At 38.6% G+C, this 17,387-nt stretch overlaps 1 protein-coding gene across 2 annotated transcripts; it reads left to right on the top strand.

Annotated features, from left to right (window-relative positions):
- The first annotated feature begins 18 nt into the window (after positions 1-18).
- On the top strand, positions 19-15,001 carry LOC110066936 (uncharacterized). Of its 2 annotated transcripts, none has more exons than XM_089279448.1 (13): positions 19-158; positions 1,352-1,415; positions 2,041-2,526; positions 8,230-8,279; positions 9,981-10,010; positions 10,401-10,501; positions 10,969-11,031; positions 12,203-12,266; positions 12,364-12,450; positions 12,963-13,110; positions 13,871-13,947; positions 14,477-14,639; positions 14,778-15,001. In XM_089279448.1, the coding sequence occupies exons 1-13, from the start codon at positions 143-145 to the stop codon at positions 14,815-14,817; spliced, it is 1,389 nt and encodes a 462-aa protein (XP_089135574.1). In that variant the 5' UTR covers positions 19-142; the 3' UTR covers positions 14,818-15,001. The 2 variants fall into 2 exon arrangements, with proteins under 2 accessions (XP_089135574.1, XP_089135575.1); XM_089279449.1 differs by having other exon boundaries at positions 13,871-13,950; positions 14,483-14,639.
- The last annotated feature ends 2,386 nt before the right edge of the window (positions 15,002-17,387 follow it).

The raw sequence follows: 17,387 nt of genomic DNA, 5'->3' as shown, positions 1-17,387 counted from the left end.
AGACGAGTGAATGACGTCACGGTACGGAAACGAGGCAGGATGGGAAAGCGTGGTGTGCCTTCTCGTTACTTCCATTATTGCTGAATTTACGAGAGAATTTTCTTCCTTTTATCGGAGCATTTGATATCCCAAGGGTTTCGCAATGGCTGATCAAGGATGTAAGTTATTTTTGGTGCTTTTAAGGTCGCTTGTTGTTTAAGTTTGCAAAGAATCCTGGCCGCACAACGTTTGTCGTGTGGTATCAAATCTGACAAATCAATGAAATTGGACATGGCTATGACTGTGAAATTTCAACATTTACGCTTAAAACGTATGCTGTCAAACGTTTAAAAGTTTGCACTGTGTGTAAGAAACACTGAGAAAGAATGCAGTGCGACTTACGCAATAAATATAAGCTTATAAGTAAAGTAAACTTAACCGCTCATTTGGCGTCAGGGAATAATCTGTGGTTCTTCGAATGCACGTTGTTTCCGCTCAATGCTAAGTCTTATCTTGTGGTTAGATATAAGTTTCTTATCCCGTGTAGCACATCTGGTGCTGCCCGCCTGCTGATGCAGTACATATAAAGCTTTATTTCAGTGATACGTAGTATTTGTTCAAAACTGAATCTTGGCAGGTAGTCAATTGTAGGCTTACTACTACTATAACGGTTTTCTGAACACTGAAAAAGAGTTATACAACCGAAACGTCTGTTTCTCCAAAGACTTTTATGACAATTTTTGATATTTTGTCATAATATCAACCTGTAAGCTATTTTACTACTACTACTACTGCTTTCCAGTGTTGGCTCTCCAATTTCTGCAGCATTTAATGCCTAAGACTTATATTTTCTTCTTTTTACTCCAGTGATGATCAATTTGTCCAATTTGGCTACATCTGAAAACTTTATTCACAAATTTGTTTGCCTTTTTTGCTTGCAAATGTAACTGGCACAATATTCACAGTTGCTAGATAGTAAGCAGTTCTTGCAGCTGAAAATGCAGACCTCTCAAATTTTTGGCAATGAACAATGAGAGTCGGCAGCAGTCTTTCACCTTTGGGTGCTTTTACTTTAAATTACAAGGTTTTAAGACATGATTTGACAGTGGTCCCTTTTTCCATAGTGCCAAACAAACATTGAACTGTTTCAATTCTCCCTCAAATTATGAGTTTGAAATGAAATTCACATTTCAGGTTAACCAGAAATCATAATTTTGCCCTGAGCCATTCTTTGACAAAGTAGGTTGATTTTTTAGGCTGAACATGTTTATATTTCAGTGACCTGTATGGGTGCCTCATGTTTTAAAACTGTTCTTACATTACTCCTAGTTTGCCAAAGTAGCATGTGTATCGTGTTTTTTTTTGTTTTCAGATGGGGGTGGATATACCCAAGGTGGTGGAGCAGCCATGTATGGTGGAAGTTCTGGAGCCACTGGGTAAGCATTGTTGGGAGAAAACCATTATTTTAGACCATTACTATAGAAAAATTGTCAGGCTGTGTTACAGCTATCCCTGCTGGAAAGCAAAATTGGAGAGAGATGCTCTCCAATTTTTTCTTTCAGGGAGGGGCAGCTGTGACTCAGGCTAAAAGATTGTTACATACCGGTCTCGTACTCTTGTCCAAGAGGAACTTTAATTCCAAATTAAGCCGTATAACCTTTAACTTTGACAATTTAAATCTTTGTATGATATAAGTTTGCTTGAACTTTTCACTTTGATCTTTTTTTAGAATGTAAAACTGTAGCTAAGTCAGAATGATTGTTGCTTCCATCTAAGCATAACAACTGAGACAAATAACACATCCCAGTGTGATATGGTAGTGCATGTTTTCACCTCTCTACACAGCAAGACCATAACTTGTCCAAAAAGAAAACTAGATCAATACACTGAATTTGACATTTGAATACACTGCTTGACCAACAACAAAATCAATAGTATATGTGTGACTTAAGCAATGTTTACAGTATTTTTACCCTGCTACTAATACAAGGAATAAAAGAGAATTGATGTTAACCAGCAAAGCCTATATTGAAATAGATTCTTTGATTTTTTGGTCATTAGTTATGCTGGAGCACAGAGTTACCAATCAACTGGTTACCAGGCTCCCACAAGTTCTTATCAATCAACTGGTTACCAGGCCCCTGCTCAGCCAGCAGCCCCAGCATATGGTGCAGCACCTGGGTACCAGACCTCTGCCACATCCTATCCAGGGTATCAGGCAGACAGTAGTGCAAGCAGCTATCCAGCAGCATCTTCCACTCAGTATCAGGGATATAGTCAACAACCCCAGAGTGGTGGCTACACACAGGCCAGCGGTGGATCGAGTTACCAACAGCCACATGGATATGATCAGAGTGGAGGGTATCAGTCCAGTGGCCAGGGGGGCTATGGCAGCAGCCAAAGCAGTGGTGGAGGTTACCAAAGTGGTGGGTATCAAGGTAGTGGCCGCGGTAGTGGTGGAGGCGGCAGCGGTGGTGGTGGTGGATATGGACAGCAGAGCTCTTCCTATGGCCAAGGTGGTGGTGGCTATGGAGGCGGTGGAAGAGGGTAGGTTCAGACTTTCATTATATCACCTTATTGTGGTTCTTTTGTTAATCACATAGAAGTGTCATTGGATGATCGTGTACATGCTGTAGGCCAGATCTTAATGATTTTGATGTTCACCTGGCAAAACCTAACACTGTTCTGACTAACAGAAGCAGATACAAGTGTGAGAAGATGAAACAGTAGCTGAAAGTGTTCAAATAACTGTTGTGTTCTATTAGGAGAACTATGCAATGATGATAAATGGAGAGCCAATTCTGCATTTGCATGTATTGATCCATGACACTTCACTTGAATTAGTTGATGCATCTATAAACACTGTAAGGAATCAAAGGTTATTTTACAGTTGGTACTAAAAATTTGCCCTTGAAAGTCCTTTGGGTGTTATCTTGGAAACCTGTTGAATAATACAAAAAGGTTAAACAAATGTTACTGTGAACAAAATTTTCAAGAATGACTTGGTATAACTTGTGGATACTAAAGAAACTGGAGCTGTTCTATGGGATAACATTTCAGCTTTTGTTGTGAACACCACTCCGGTCTTTTGGTCTCAAAACATTGTTTTTGTGAGGGTAGAAGATTTTTTTAATGTCAGCGCACAAGTGTTTGATTGTCAAATGAATATAGAATGTAGAAATGAGCCTGTCTAGTTCTTGTACAAAATGATTTGGGTATTGAATGCATTTATCTGGTTACTGACAATCAAATGTCATGATTATGATCACAGGTACTTCTGCTCTACGGAGCAAAGCTTGCAGTTATAAACTGTAATGTTGTCATACATCCCATTATCTCAGTAGGAAATGGTAGAAACCTGTTGCATGTTGTAGTTAAAGTTATTGCCATGTTTAGAACTGTATGTTCTTGCCACCTTACTCTGCCAGTTTCAGTGGCCTCAAAGGGTTTTTACCATTTTCCTTAACCCATTGACGCCTGAATGAAATTGCCCGCGACCCACCCCTAATTCCCTGGTGGTTTTCGGAATATTTCTGAGCGAGCGAAAGCACAAAAATAAACCATATGCGCAGTAACCACAGACACAAGATCAGGTTTCAAGACATCGTTTATTTACAGTTGAATAACTGAAGGGTCAAAATATTAAAAAATATTAGCAAAAAGAACTCAACCTAATGTGTAAAACTGATGAGAAAACAAGAAATTATATTATTTCTTTACCGCGCGACAAAATGTCCCACAAAAGCTGAGAAAATTGACTTTGCGAAAATGAGTTAATTATTGACTTCGGAGGACAAAAACGAAACCAAATACAACAGAATTGAATTTCTTGTATTATTACGGCTAACATTTGAGAAAACAATGAAAAATAAAAGCGAAGAACTCATGTAAAAATCAATCTGAAAACAAGAAATCAAGTAATTTCTTCGCCGCGCGACGAAAATATTACGGCGCGGCGAAAGAAAGATGAAAGTCGTAAATCAAAAACACGACAAAAACAAGCGAATTATTTTGAGATCAGTCGTATTTCAACTGTGTTAAATCAGTGGCCATTTAGTTCTTATCTCAGCGGTTCTGCAGTAGCTGAATAAGACTCCAAAAAATATTTGAACGAAGCGAATAAACTAAACAAACAAAGCGCCTGGAGGTTGCCGTAAATTAAATATGCAGAAATCCAGCGTGCAAGTTACTGTTCACTTTTAAAACCTAAAATTCCCAAATACAGGGAACCAAATGAAAGAAATGCGAAAGGAAGTTCAATAACAATAAATTTTTATTCAAGCTGAGACGAAGAAACCTATTTAAAAGTAAAAAATTGTTCAAAATCTCGCAGACATGCTTCGCTGCATGACCGCATGTTCAAATTATTCTTCACGCTAACGCAAAAGCTTGAGTTTTTGCTGACCGCTTTTGCAGTCATTTTAACGCCCGTGGCTTTACCAATCATTCCAAAAGTTGAAATCAACTTCGAAGTAATAATGTACATTACCATTTTTGTTTCTGAAGTCCGAAAAGCCGCTTTAAACCTGCGATCTGTCGTCGAAACTTACTTGAAGGTGCTCCGATCTTCATGTTTTCTCGGCGGTTGTAGGGAGAAAAACTTCTTCACCAGAAAGTTTTGAGGACTCTGTACTCCTTGATCCTCCATTCTGAGGCCACCTGAACATTGATTTGTATTTTTCCTTTCTATTTTAAAGCCCAAAGCAGTAATTTATCCGTCTTAGGAATGAAAACAAGACCTTGGAAGTTTTTAGATTTGGCCCGCAATGCACCATGATTACCTGCACTTTTCGAGCGCGCGATTTTAAGAAGAAAAACTGTCTTTCTAGGACCCCTAAAGTCCTCTGAAAATATGCTCAGAAAGTCTATTCTGATTGGTTTATTTGTCCTCAAGAACAATAGAACAATAGGAGAACCAAAAAGTCTTCAGGGAGGGTAGGAAAGGCAACTGTCCCCATGTGCTTTTTTTCGGGTGGTTACGGGCGGCACAGGGAAATGGAGCAGTTTTTCGCACGGGCGGTTACGGGCGGCACAGGCGTCAATGGGTTAATGACTTCAGTTACTTTATTAAAAAATGTCGGTAACTTCAACATCTCCTAGAGTAGTTCTACAGCCCTATAAGTGCACTCTTTCCAACAAAAAGAATGCAATTTTCACATACTCTGCGCCCTTCTTAAAATATGTTACTAATAGAGATGCATGGTTTAAAAAAAAGTGAAAAGAATTGAACAGAAACATTCCATACTCACCTGCACTGCACTACACCATGGTATGTGTGGTCTGATGTAGCAAGATTTTGGGTGTGAAAAAAAATGGAGTCCAGAAACAGTCTTGGAGTCTGGAAATAATCTGACTCTTGTTCCAAGTAAATTGCTATTTGTTTTTCCATCCATGGAAATTAGTCAGACACTGCTTTGAGGGAGATGTTCAAGTTACTACCTGGTCACCACTTGATACATAGTTTTGATTGAAATGCCACATGGGCTTATAAAATGTTATGTTTGTTTTGTACAGTCACACATAGTCTATGTGACTGCTTCTCATACCAAGGTTCTGTAATATTTTGCCTTCACTGGTTGACATGACAAGTTCTCTTTGTGAAATTTCGGTAAATCCTTTTCTGGTCACCCTTTGTTCACCATGTTACCATGAAAAGATATTTCATCGATCTTGTAGCAATGCCTGGGTCAAAAAACATCGTGCAACAGATTCAAACTTTGCAACAAAAGAGTTACCACAACAGACCCACACAAAAATGCTTTTTCCTCAGCTCCAGCTCTTGTTCCCTATGTTAGCCTTTGAAGGCCAGATTACAAAGTTTTGGTTAAGGCAAATGCAGTCTGGTTGTCCCAAAGCAAAATTGCTGCAGAGATGGGGTGTTAATCTCGATTTCAAACTTCCATTGTTTAGATGAAATGCACAATATTGAGAGTGAGACTTAATTCAACAAAGTCATTTTTTAGCCTGTTCTCATTCTCATGTACCTAGCACACAATGCCACACACCATGAACCTGATTAACCTTCCAGCTCATGATTGAACTGATTTCAAATAGTGGAAGTTTGAAATGAAAAATGGAATGAAATTTTCTATAACAAGCCTCATTTTGTCACATCTCCATTTTTGACAACAACAACAAAAATAATTTTCTCTTTTTGGGTCAGCTGAACCTTAGATGCAGGGTATAAAATGTTCCTAAATGCAATCTAAAACTCCTTGAAATTTCTTCTGTGCTCCCTTTTTGGATCTGACAGTAAGTAGTCAATTGGTTGTTGTTGAGCGTTATAGTGGGTGTGGTTTATTCGTTTTATGAAGAAGCAAACTCTTGACCAGTTTTGATCTCACTGGGTGTTGGAGGGTAAAGGGTAACCTCACTTAAACCATGTTAGGCCAACTTAACTTAGCTGGAACAGAGGGAATGTAACATATTCCTTTTATTAAAAAGTAAAAGGTTTGAACCCTTGACCATTTAACTACTGGGGTCTTGACAAACCAAATCGTGAATCGTTATGTTTTTCACATGAAACTAACAGTACCAGAAGGCCACTGAGGGAAACAATTCAATGATTGGTAGTCCCCCGTGATATCAGTTAAATTATTTGGAGTGATCAGTGTGTGGAGTGTTTGAATAATGGTCCCCTCCTTACCAAATGAGAAAAGGAAAAGAAGAAGTCAATTTCTGTAACTGTTTCTGACCAGTAGAAATGTTGATTAATTGTAACCTTCAAAATTTGAAAATAATTGGATTTTGGAGGTGAGTGATTACTGTAAAGGGTACTTGGAGAGAACTTCCCTACTGTCAAATTTGTTCTTTAGGTCAGAATGATTTCAACCTCGATTAATCATAATTTGTTTCAATCAAGGTTAAAGTTTTCAAACCACTTTTGTTCCCACTCTTTGGGGCCTTTAAAAGAATGACATACATGTACTGTCACACACCACCCCCATCTGAGCGTAACCCTCAGCTACTCTGCCAGGATCCCTTACAGATCTTTTTTTTTATTTTGGATTCACCAAGATTTGAACACCTGATCAGTGACTTTATAGTCCACCTTCATCTCCACTAGGCCACGCAAGCTTATATTTATTGGTGTAATAAGTTATTGGTCCCAGATGCGTCCTTCCCCTTTGATAAAAAATTAACCTACAGTGTAGGTTGAAATCACCCTGACCTAGAAAACAAATTGAGCTACCATATATAGACACAAGCCTGGGAATTCTCTATGAGAAAGTAAGAAACAGAATAACATCAGCATGGAATAGCTGAATTTATCAAGCAACTTTGGTTAGTGCTGTGAGAGTGCTAACAGAAAGCATTTTGCAGCTGAATGCAGTGGAGGCTTTCTTAAAATCTAAACCAAAGTTGGCCATTACCAAACTAAAGTTGGCCAATACCCCATTTTTGTATTTTCAGGACTGGACTGGATCTAGCTTGCATTGGACATTAATATGTGGGGAGTACAAAAAAAATCTTCTTGTCATTTGAAAAGTTTGCTCAGCTTTAGCCTCCATTGCAAGCTAGTTGCATTCCAATCTGTGAGTACCAAAATGGTCTTTGAAGCTTATAAAAGCAAACTACAAAGATGCATAAGAAATTGTGTTCTGATTGGACCACTCTATTGAATGGCAATGATTTGAAAGAAATTGATCTTTCTGTGCAGATGTTTTTCTCCATCCAAGGTTTTTTTTTTCTTCTTCCAAGTTTGCCATTTGTTTACTATGATTATCAGTGAAGTAAGTTGTGGCAGAGCCTTGGTGACAAAGTTTTGGCCTTAAAATGTTGATGTTGCCATGGGCAACTTCCCTCGTTTCCAATGGTAATAATATTGGCGTCTTCAATTTCGTGCATTTTGCTGCTAAATCACATCAAAGGCCGACAAGTTGCCATCAGAAGCGGAGCTGTTACTCATAACAACATGATTCAAATGTTAAAACCTGGTCTCCAAACTCCTGTCACGCCTTGCTCAAATTGTAATCGTAGTAAGGTAAAGACAAACACAGTCTTGAAGGGCAGGGTAATACAAAACATTGGTCCATTCACTTGTTTCAATCAAGATCTTGGGTTGTCAACAAGCACATACATCACTGATTGGGTGCCCGGGGTTCCTTAACATGTTCATATCTGTAATTTAACATTACTGAAGTTAAAGTTATTTAGTTTAAATCATGCTACTAAACTGGTTGATTGAGGTGCTGTGATACACCACAGTATCCTCTTCTGATCAATGAATTGATTTATTGGTACAAACAGTGGCAGAGGAGGTAGCCGACCGGGTGGATACAATAGTAATGTGGGTTATGGTAAGTCATGCTGACGCAGACACTGTCCTGCTGTTTTATAAATGCTGTCTGTGGTGTAATTCAGTCACTCTGCCTGCCGGCCGGTCGGCTATGAAGCTGGTGTTATCATTGGTCAATATCGAGTATTAAATGCCATCTGAGCTCAAAGCGTTAAAAATTCATCGTCTTGGTTGGGCAATATTGTCACTGAATTAAGAACAAATCATCTCATTACATGGTGGAAACTGTTACACCTCAACTACTGGGTAATGTGTTTTCTTCTTGAATCTCGAAGAGCTAGTTTATAAGAAAAATCATTGACTGACAGACAATCTCACCTTGGTATCATGTGTAATACTTGCAAAGTGGGTGAATCAATCTGATTTCCAAAAAGGTTCAAAAACTGATTTCTTTCAAGTTGAAGAAATCAGTCACTGGTATTAGAAATAATGACCTCTGATAGTGGCTTGCATCTTGAGCTCTGAGCTCCAGAGTCCTTGTCTTGTATACATGCTTAAAGAATCTACTTTGTTGCTTGCATGTTAGCCCTTTACAGCACTGAGCCTAATGTTAATAACTCTTATATTTTAAATGGTACCAAATTTGAACTACAGTCTAATGAGGTAACAAGCGTTGACAGTTATGGTGTCATTAACTGGTCATTGCTTGTTCCTTGTTCCTTGTGCTGTAGTTTCCAACTAAGTGTCATTTACAAGTATGTGCAACTAACTAACAACAAGCAATATACATGTAATAACAATTTTGTGTGGGCTAAGGATATATTATATATAGTGAAAAGGATATGTGAAAGGGATTGTCCTGTTGCCACTCACAAGCTCTTTTAATAACCTTGACATCAGCTAAAGCCAACAACAGCACGGTAAAATTGTTGACAACAGTACAACCATGGTTCATCTAACTTGGATATAACAAGCCTCCAGATATAATGAGTAAACCTATAAGCTTGCAGACATTGCCGAGAGTGTGACGTAAATGTTGAACTGAGGGTTAATGTTGCACTCAAGGAGCTCTTTTAACTGTGGTTGTATTGTTGTTAATAAAGTTTTCCACCTCGGGAAGGAAAACTAGCAAAGGCGGATGTCAAAGGTTAATTCAAAACTCTGTTGATTGGCAACAGTGCAAAGCTCTCAAAGCTTTGCATTCCAAGTGGGGTTGGTTGTAGTGAAAAAATGTTGATTACACTCTGTCTTCCTTAAAAGATATGTTACTTACTCAAAAATTACCATATCAATGTGCATTGTAGCTTAACAGGGGTTAGGGCCATGTAGTACTAAAGCGTGTAAAAATTGCAGATTCTGTACAAATTGCCCTTGTTGTGGTTCACATTAATGTCTGATTAACTCCCTTGAAACTGACATACATTTATGCCAATCCGATGTCTTGTGGTAGACCTGTGTGGCTTCTTAAAAGCACATCTGCATTGGTTTTGACAGAATCTGCTTTTTTCTTGGGGTTGCAACATTAATATCAAACTGCTCGTCATATGGCAATGTGGGTTTGATCAAGTTTTTCCAAACCTGTGTACATAAATTTGTGTACTGTACATTGGTAAACGGTGTTTGATCTTGCGCTTGTCTTCAGAGAACTATATTTTTGGGAGGGTTTTGGTAATTTGGTGTCAATTAAACTACGACATTTAAGTTGATGAAATGCAATGCTGAAATTATTACTAAAAGCCTTTGTGTGTGCTTCCTTTACTAGGTAATTCATCCGGAGGTGGTCATCAAGATGGTATTAAATATGTTTTAGTTCATTTAATTTAAATTCATTCTGAACATTTTATGATCAATGCTATAGATCTCTAGGAGTGTCCCTCAATAGCTTTGAATGCAAACTATATCAGTAAATTATATATTTCTTTATTATTTTGTATTGAGAGTTTTGATTTACTTTACTTACATCTTTTTAACTGAAGTATGAAAACCAAGTTTAACCTGTTTTGGTCCTCTGATTTCCAAGCTCAGAATTTGAAATATTAGTTTTCTTACTTACTGCCACACATCCTGTAAAATATCAAAACTATCTCTCAGTACTTCTGGGTACTTTTCCTTTTGCAGATCAATTTGTAATAATGGAATTAATTTCCACATTATTGATTTAATTCATCGTTTTATTTTGCAGGAAAAGAATATGAGACAGATCAAGTGTTTGTGTCCAATCTTCATCCCTCTGTGACAGAAGAGGCCATCAAAGAGCGTTTTGGTTCTATCGGTATTATAAAGGTAAGTTGGTAGACAAATGGGTTCTTTTAATGAATATACAATACAATTATCTCTCTTCAAACCTCAAGCAAGAACAAACTCAAACCAGTTGCCAAGATGGGGATGAAAGAACCAGTCATAAAGATCCAAATGATGAGAGATACATCTGCAGCTACTTTGGAGGAGCAAAGAAAACAAGCTAATTAGAAACCATTTGGAGACATTTACAACCAAAACATATGGCTCAATGACATTAAAGTGCAGGATTAATACCATGAAACACTTTCATTTATAGTGGATGGAGGGAATTTGGCGTGTGTGTGTGGGGGGGGGGGGGGTGGGCAGGGGGGGCATGTTTAGCATAAGAGCATGTTATACTGCTACTTAAAAAAAGTCAATTTTCACATGCAGGATTAAACAAATCTGGAGTGAAATAGGAATTTTTGTTAGTATGCTAAATAATCCAACTTCTTGCTTTGCTTGTTCAGACTGACAAGAGGACTGGCACCCCAAAAATCTGGATATACAGGCATCCTGATGGTACCCCTAAGGTGAACATTTACTCAATTGCTGTATTTTTCATCAAAGCCATACTAAAATTATGAATTAGCAGTGTTTCCGCCAGAGCGCGCCATTGTGGGAATCCCACGTTACAATCAGAGATGGCCCCCAGAAAAACGAAAAAAGGGCCAATTTGGCCCTTTCCTATTACAAACTGCAGGCTTAACACAGGCATACATGTAATATTTTTAAAGCCATCACAGGGCTCGAAATTGGGATCGATATGGTCGCCAATGCAACAAACATTTCATCCTTGGCAACCAAAATTCTGGTTTAGTCACCATTATACGGACTACATTTCTCTGTGTTGAGGATGAATAACAGTTATTTTGTCACACATTATGTCCCTCTAGAATATGATATTGAAAGATCTTTGTTTCTAAAACATTCAACATAAGAAAAGAAGTCAATATGTCCATTTGCTTTGCTGTATTGATTCTCTCATATCGGAAAACTTCCAAATTGATGACGGTGTTTGAAATCGCCCTTTAATGCATTGCAAACCCTTGATCATTGACTACGTCATATATCCCTAAGGATTGTTCTCTTGTAATGCACGGATCCTTCATAACAGTATCTAATTCAAAAGAAACTTTATTAAGCAGAAACACTTCAAAAAGCACTTACTATTAAATTTATCATAAATCTTAATAAACTGCTCTATTTTCCTTGGTACCCTGATGTATTTTTTTGTTCAGTAGCTTTCAATTTATTGGCCCCTTTCCTAAAAAATTGGCCCCTAAAAAAGATCTTCAGGGGCCGCTTTGGCCCTCGAGTAAAATTTTCTGGTTGGAACACTGAATTAGTACAGTACAGAACAGCCCTAGGGTAAAGATATTAATAATAAGTGAATTGTTGAAGGGAGTGCAAATAGTAATTTTCCCATAGTTTGTCTTATGAGTTTCCTGTCAGTTTGAAATATGTCATAAAGTGTGTGCTTTTCATTAATAAGAAGCTTACAATACAAACTGTGTGACAATTTTTCATTTCATGTGCTAAGAATCAAACCACTTCAAATTCAAATTTCTGACAACTGCTAACCTCCCTAGCCATCCCTAGCAGTTTTGACAGTGGTACCCAAGGAGCTGAAGTACATCTCACAAAAAAAATGTGTTCCAAACAATATCTTTGATCAGTCATATATCTTGTTTGCTCCTGCAGGGAGATGCTACAGTCACTTATGATGATCCCCCAACTGCCTCCGCAGCTATTGAGTGGTTTAATGGTAAACTGTCGAAATGATTTTTGTCATTAATATGGTTAATTTCAAGTTCCAAATTATGTTAGAAATGTAGAATGTTTCATTGTGTTCCTATTTGTAGGTAAGGATTTCCTTGGGCAGCCGATCAAAGTCGAATTTGCAGAGAAGAGAGTTCCCAAAGGAGGCTTTGGTCGAGGCGGAGGACGAGGTGCAGTTGTGGGTCTTTTATTTTGGATAAATTATCGTGCCACATGGCACATTCTTGTACTCATGCTCTATTCAGTGCTTGCAGTGGGGTGGCTAGACCTAGCAAAATGTTTTGTAGTAGTGGGTAGCACTGGGGTAGAATGGTATCAAGGATGTTTTTTGCCTTCTAAGGGTGTAGGGTAAAGCTGAAGTCTGCATACCAGCCAGGCCAGCGAGTATCTTCGGTTTCTGTAGCACAAAGAAACTAGGGGGAATGTCTACTCCTCCCTGGATGGGAGGATAGTCCATCCAAGGGTTACCCCCCAGCATTAGATTAAACTAGCTAAGTGCATTAACCATGAGGTCTCCTAGCGGTGTTCTGATAAAAATTTGTCAATTTTAAGGAGCAAATCAATCAATGGCAAAACTGATACCAAATTGCTGGTTTTCTTCACTTTGCTAGGTCTGAGTGACAACAACTGTGTATTAGCTGTCCCAGAGTAGCTTAATTTCTGACTCTGTTTTCTCACACAGGAGGTGGACGTGGTGGACGTGGAGGGGGTGGTTTTGGTGGTGGTGACCGAAGGGGTGGCCGGGATGATAGCCGTGGTGGTGGAGGCGGAGCAGGGGGAGGAAACCAGGGCAAATTAGAGGCTCGTGCTGGAGACTGGGACTGCTCGTCGTACGTACTATTTTTGTGTCCAAATTAGCAGCGAAATGCAAAACAGTTATGATCTGGTACTGTCCCACTACTGCCCTTGGTTATGTTTCAATGCACTTGTAAACCCTCTTGTTCCTTAAAGAAGTTAAAGATACTCAATCATTTCTAGCTAAAGACATCCTCAATAGGGGCAAACAATTTCTTATTATTACAATAACTTTATTACAAATTTAAATTAAAACAAGATTTCAATCTCTTGTAGTCTTACTGTTTTTGATTATTTCTGAAAAACATTCCCCAAAAAATTTCACTTGTCCTTTGAGCAAGCAAAGGTTAAAGTCCACTAGCCTAATTGCAAAATCCACCAGCCCCTAAGTAACAGAAACTACTTCCATTGTGCTGAAATCTCTGAGATGGTTACAGGTGACATTTGCTGAATGGAACTATAACTTGGATCATACAAATTTGAAAATTTCGTCAAAATTTTACCATTTTAATGTTCAAATCCTATCTTATCCCTATCTTACTTGCTATAGGCTCGTTACATATGATTACTTCAATTCTGACTTGCTTGCACAAATTTTCCTACACTTTGGAATGTGTACATGTAGAAGTTAATACTTCAAGTCATGGGTAGCTCACTGATTGTCTGGGTCCTTTGTGATTGGCCAGTGATTACTGGCCTGTGTATTCAGCTAAATTATTGTTTAGCAGTCAAATGGTATAAGTAAGAATATTATTGTAGCAATCGCAGAGTCTAATGCATTTTGTTTGTAACCAGGTGTGGAAACATGAATTTTGCCAGGAGGGATACTTGCAACAGATGCCAGACCCCACGATCTGGTGACGGTGGTGATGGTGAGTATTTGAGTATTCATCATGTTAGATTTTAACCCCGTCACATTTCTGACAGATGAGAAGTGGTGTCTAGTATTCACTCTTTACCTCAGAATTATTAGTTCCTTTGAAATAAGGTGATTTAGAAGCACTCGATCTTTTTTATAGCAGTTAGATTGAATAAGATGTATTCCAACAGATGGATGAGATTCCATAGATGTTGACAGTGGGAAATCTGCATCTCTTGACAGCTGCAAGAAGTTGTCTTAAAACTATTTGTATCATCTTTAGAGTGCAGTGGAACCCTGTTAGTGTGACCACCTTGTGGTCATAATTAATAGTTTCCTAAAATTAGAAAATGCCTAAATAAGCATCTTCTTGAGCCCCCAAAAAGCTCTCAGTATACTATAAATATAAATATACATTTATATAGCGCAATTTCCCACTAATTGTCCATGGCGCTTTACAATACTTTAAAATTAAAATACTAAGTTTAAAATCCTTGTTGAGGGTCTGGTTGCACAGTACTCAGTTTTTCATTTTATTCTAGGTGGTGGTGGTGGTGGTGGATATGGAGGAAGAAGTGGTGGCGGAGGAGGAGGTAGAGGAGGCTGGGGTGGAGGTAGAGGAGGTGGTGGCCGCGGTGGAGGACGTGGCGACAGAAGAGGAGGGCCAGGTGGGCGTGGTGGTGGTGGACGAGGTGGCTACGACAGGTAAAATTTTTATAATTGATGCGTTTTTCTCAAGTACTGTTTACACAAAATTTAACTATTATTGCTTGGATTATTGCTGGTTTTCAACTTTCATTCAGCAGAAATGATCACTAAATGTTGTTGTTTCTTTTACTGCAGACAAGGCATGAGACAGGAGCGAAGAGATCGCCCGTACTGATGAGCCTCTTAGTTCACTTAGATCCAAAGCAAACCACATAGATTGAAACCCTTATTTTATCTTACGTTATCGAATAAGAATGTTTTCCATAGCAAAACACTGTATTGACTGTTAAGCTTATAAATTATTTGTTTTTCCTGTATTGTAAAATTTTACCATCAAAATAAAAGTTTGTGTTCTGTCATGACCCTGTAACTTCTTTGATATACCCCAGTTTTTGTTGTGTTTTATTAAGCGATTTCAATGTTTGTGTAGAGGGTAAATCACAGAGCCAAAATCTCTACAAAGTCTTGGAAAGAATCTACTACAGCCATTGGTTTTGACCTAATGAAAACCCGTAGTCAGTCATCCTATTTTAAGAACCTCTTAAATACGAGTCGACCACTCTTTCAATTAGTAGGGTTACAGGTAGTGTCAGAAATAAATAATACTATTAACTACACTTCAATATAAATGGAAATGCAAAAGTAATGGATATCAAGCTATAGTGTTAAGCGTGGCATACTTGTTTGTGACGAAGTCACCAAACCTATTGGTGGCTGCGGCACGGACCGTTAAATTCCTAGGTCTCAGTGACTGATTGGTCTGCACATCAGGTATACGACTGGTAACGAGCCTAGAGACAGTACAAATAAACTTGCGACAAGCGGAAACTCTTCTTTCCTGCAGCGATCGTATGTCTGCTGTGCGAAGTGCCTCGCTATAATGTAAGACGAAGGGCACGCCCTTGGACTCTTTCGACGGTGTCGGAAAGGTACAGTGGCAAGTTAGCGAAGACTGCACTAGCATATTCTAGAATTGGCTTCAAACATGAACAGTATACTGTGACTGTCAGAAGAAGAAGCACCGCTGCGCTTCAGTGACCTAAGAGCGTAGAGACATTTTAACTCTTACTAAATGGGAAATATTGGTCAAAATGTTAAATTTATAGTTGTAAAGTGTCAGAATAATTTCAAGTATTTTAAGGAGGTGCCATCATTATTTCTGCAAAGTCCATGGTGGACTCTCACTAAAACCATACATATAAAGTACGGTACCTACAGACCTTGACTCACTTTAACAAAGTTAAAGACTTGCTCCATTGTTATGAACATCAGAACGTCACAAATTTTGAACTAATTGCTGTTGACAGAAACCTTTGAGGAAATTAAAGGTTAGCTTTGGCGCTAGGACCTCTGAGATGGATTACGACTGGGTAACCAAATGCATGGGCTCCTGATAAATGATAGTGCTGTGTAGCACTTGTTCATTGTATTAACACTTTTTAGAATCACTTTTCAATTTCCTAGGATTTCTAGTCGGACTGGTAATATCCTTTTTTCAGGGTAACGACGGTAACCAAAAGGCTTGGGTTTTTGCTAATGGAGTGCTAACCTTACCATAGTTGTTTGTTGAAGAAACAAAAGCTTTGGAAAAATAGAACAATTGTAATAAAAGCAACATTACAATTAAACTACCAGATCACGACAACACGGGTATATTTTGTCCTTCTTACAAAATTCGTGAACTTGCCAAGGCTAATGAAGTCACACACATGATTTTTCCTTTAACTGTTTGTTTCACAAGCATAGCATTCAGAAAACCGAGATCAACTGACAACGGTCGCCATAATCTTTGAGTTTCAGTTGCGTAAGCAATGGAACGCTTCAGTTCCGTGTTTACATAGCCTCGTGACAGTTTATATGCAAACCCGCCCCGAGTGTTCAGATGAGGCTATGTAAACATGAAAAAAGTGCTCTATTGCTTTTATAAAATAATTCTCAAAAATACGCGCGAATCTGAAACGTCACAACCGTGTTTAGCTACTCCCATCCAAGCACACCTATCGACCAGAGAGAGCGCACGTAGTGGCGCAGTTATCTTATGACGTTGTATCTCCAACGGTGTATGCAGATTACAATTTAAACCTTACAATAGAAACTTTCAAAACAGGACCAAATTGAGGTTTATTTGGTCCTTAGGAAATTTCTTGAACTTGCTAAGTATGATGAAGTCATTTTCCCTCAATACTGTCCGTTTACACATGGCATCCTGCAAACTGAGGCCCCGACCGCACCAATGCGTTTTCGTTTGAAAGCGCACACTTTTTGATGCGTTTTCGCAGATCGTTCACACTGAAATGACCGAAAACGCTGATGAAAACGAAGCCTTTCGTAAACGGTTTCAAAAGTGGAGCCTTCTGAAAACGCTCCGTTTCTAGTGTGGATAGGTGAAAACGTAGGCTTTGAAAAAGGTGCCGAAAATAGCATTATATACCGTCTCCTCCATCAGCGTTTTCGGACTGGCGAAAACTTTCTCGATACAATAAGCAAGTCAAAAACCCACGATTGCAAGCGTAATTTGTCAGCCATTATATTAAAAGGTAATGAAGTAGCATACTCGTGAAGTAATTTCACTTAAGTTTTGTCAAAATCCTAATAATTTCCCTCGCCTAAAGCCTCGCAGACATCATTGGAATATTTGACAAAACGTGCGTGAAATTCTTTCCTTATTTCACTCGCACCATTTGATTGCCCATAATAACAAAGGCTCGCGGATATCTAACAATTAGACCCGTAGCCCGCAAGGGC

The sequence above is a fragment of the Orbicella faveolata genome, unplaced genomic scaffold (genome assembly GCF_042242905.1).
Source record: "Orbicella faveolata isolate gen_17 unplaced genomic scaffold, um_ofav_v1 contig_47, whole genome shotgun sequence".
NCBI classification, from domain to species: Eukaryota; Metazoa; Cnidaria; class Anthozoa; order Scleractinia; family Merulinidae; genus Orbicella; species Orbicella faveolata.
The sequence above is the reverse complement of the archived record's forward strand: the minus strand, read 5'-3'. Positions and strand labels throughout refer to the sequence as shown.

Coding starts and splice junctions, on each gene's coding strand:
- LOC110066936 (XM_089279448.1), top strand. Junction 1,416..2,040: donor GGAAGTTCTGGAGCCACTGG/GTAAGCATTGTT, acceptor TTTGGTCATTAG/TTATGCTGGAGCACAGAGTT. Junction 13,111..13,870: donor GGAGACTGGGACTGCTCGTC/GTACGTACTATT, acceptor GTTTGTAACCAG/GTGTGGAAACATGAATTTTG.